This window comes from Lampetra fluviatilis, unplaced genomic scaffold (assembly GCF_964198595.1).
Source record: "Lampetra fluviatilis unplaced genomic scaffold, kcLamFluv1.1 SCAFFOLD_711, whole genome shotgun sequence".
In the NCBI taxonomy this organism is placed as follows: domain Eukaryota; kingdom Metazoa; phylum Chordata; class Hyperoartia; order Petromyzontiformes; family Petromyzontidae; genus Lampetra; species Lampetra fluviatilis.
Genome location: NW_027621321.1, coordinates 1 through 2,500, shown reverse-complemented (window position 1 = coordinate 2,500; position 2,500 = coordinate 1). Strand labels below are relative to the sequence as shown.

Genomic DNA, 2,500 nt, shown 5'->3' with positions numbered 1-2,500 from the left:
ACTCACTCACTCACACACACACACACTCACACTCACTCACACTCACTCACTCACTCACACTCTCATACTCACTCACTCACACACACACTCACTCACACTCACTCACACTCACTCACACTCACTCACACTCACTCACACTCACTCACTCACACACTCACTCACTCACTCACACACACACACTCACTCACCCACTCACACTCACACACTCACTCACTCACACACTCACTCACTCACTCACACTCACACACTCACTCACCCACTCACACACTCACTCACACTCACACACTCACTCACTCACACACTCACACACTCACACACTCACTCACACTCACTCACTCTCACTCACACACTCACTCACCCACTCACCCACTCACACACTCACACACACACACTCACACACTCACTCACACTCAACAACAACAACAACCGCCATTCGCCACTAAGTGGCGGTGACGTCACCACGACGCTTGTGCCAGGCCATGTGCACCCTGAGGCCACGTGAAGTGTCGAACGCCCGCTGGCAGGAGGTCACGGGGCAGACCCAGCAGGTGCCACGGGTCGACTGACCGAGATGACCGAGATGACTGGCTGATGCACCACCTGTGCCCCCTACTGTGCCAAATTGCTGTGCTTTAGCCACCCGGCGCTCCGCTCGTTGTTGTGAGCATCGCTCCTCCGCCCTCCGTTGTTGTTGGAGGGCGACTGCCTCCAACTGCCCAGTAGCGTCCTTCACGAGCCTCCTCCACTGAGGCCGATCTTGACACCCGCTGGTACCAGTCATCGGCAAGTCCACTCAGCTCCACGTCCTCCTGTACCACATCACTCCATCTCTTCTCTAGCCCGTGCCGCGCCCGTTTAGCCCCCTCGATCCGGCCGAACAAAAGCTGTTTAGGCATGCGGTGGCTGGGCATGCGGCTACATGACTCAGCCAACGCAGCCTTGCCTGCCGGAGGAGCTCACTGATGGGACTTTGTCCAGATCTTTCAAGGACTTGTGAGCTCCTCACACAATCCAGCCTGGTTAAACCCAGGATGGATCGTAGGCAGGCCAGCCTAAATGTTTCCAACCGGCGAAGATGCTCCACTAGGGGGGGGTGGCACTCACACTCACACACTCACTCACACACTCACTCACACACTCACACACTCACACACTCACTCACACACTCACACACTCACACTCACTCACTCTCACTCACACCCCAGGTGTCTGTAATCGAACCCAGGACCTCCGAACCACGATGCACCCCCCCCCCTCGCCCCCCTCGCCCCCCCCCCTCCCCCACCCTCCCCCCTCCCTCGCCCCCCTCGCCCCCCCCTCCCCCCTCCCTCGCCCCCCCCTCCACCCTCCCTCGCCCCCCCCGCCCCCCCCTCACCCCCCCCCTCCCCTCCCCCTCCCCCTCCCCTCTCCCTCCCCCCTCCCCCCTCCCTCGCCCCCCCCCTCCACCCTCCCTCGCCCCCCCCGCCCCCCCCTCACCCCCCCCCTCCCCTCCCCCTCTCCCTCCCCCCTCCCCCCTCCCTCGCCCACCCCATCCCCCCTCCCTCGCCCCCCCCCGCCCCCCCCTCACCCCCCCCCTCCCCTCCCCCTCCCCTCTCCCTCCCCCCTCCCCCCTCCCTCGCCCACCCCATCCCCCCTCCCCTCGCCCCCCCCGCCCCCCCCTCACCCCCCCCCTCCCCTCCCCCTCCCCTCTCCCTCCCCCCTCCCCCCTCCCTCGCCCACCCCATCCCCCCTCCCTCGCCCCCCCCCGCCCCCCCCTCACCCCCCCCCTCCCCTCCCCCTCCCCTCTCCCTCCCCCCTCCCCCCCCCTCCCGCACCTGACAAAGTGCCCGTTGCGAGGCTGCTGCTGGTGTGAGAATGACTGCGAGCGCCCGATGGCGCCCTGCTGCTGCAGCTGCAGCTGCTGCTGCTGCTGCTGCTGCTGCAGCTCGCGCAGCACGGGGCTGCCGGGGCTGTGGTTGCGCGCCAGCGACAGCCCCGACGGCACCGGCGTCGTCGTCGTCGTCGGGGGCAACGCGGTGGAGCCGGCGCCGCCCCCCGGCACAGGCGCCGCTGAAGCTGCCGAGGCTCCAGCAGCGAGCGCCGATGCGGTGAACTGTAGTTTGAGCTTCATCTGCTGGGACAGCTGTGGGTGGGTGGGGGGTGGGGGGGTGGGGTGGGTGGGGTGAGGGGTGGGTGGGTGGGGGGTGGGGGGTGGGGGGGGGGGTGCGGGGGGTGGGGGTGGGGGGGTAGGGTGGTGGGGGGGTGGGGTGGGGTGGGTGGGGTGGGGTGGTGGGGGGGGGTGGGGTGGGGTGGGTGGGTGGGGGTGGGTGGGGTGAGGGGTGGGTGGGGGTGGGTGGGGTGAGGGGGGTGGGTGGTGGGGGGGTGGGTGGGGGGGTGGGGTGGGTGGGGTGAGGGGTGGGTGGTGGGGGGTGGGGTGAGGGGTGGGTGGTGGGGGGTGGGGGGTGGGGGGGTGGGTGGGGGGTGGGGGGGTGGGTGGGGTGGGGGGTGGGTGGGTGGGGTG

The 2,500-nt window shown here is 68.0% G+C and overlaps 1 protein-coding gene across 1 annotated transcript in view; it reads right to left on the bottom strand.

Moving 5' to 3' along the window:
- Window positions 1–2,118, bottom strand: part of LOC144955086 (trafficking protein particle complex subunit 14-like) — a 7,326-nt gene extending 5,208 nt beyond the window's left edge. The window contains exon 1 of the mRNA XM_078885422.1: window positions 1,815–2,118. Coding sequence (XP_078741548.1) covers window positions 1,815–2,110 — 296 coding nt within the window. The 5' untranslated portion in view covers window positions 2,111–2,118. The remainder of the gene's footprint in view (window positions 1–1,814) is intronic.
- Between the last annotated feature and the right edge of the window lie 382 nt (window positions 2,119–2,500).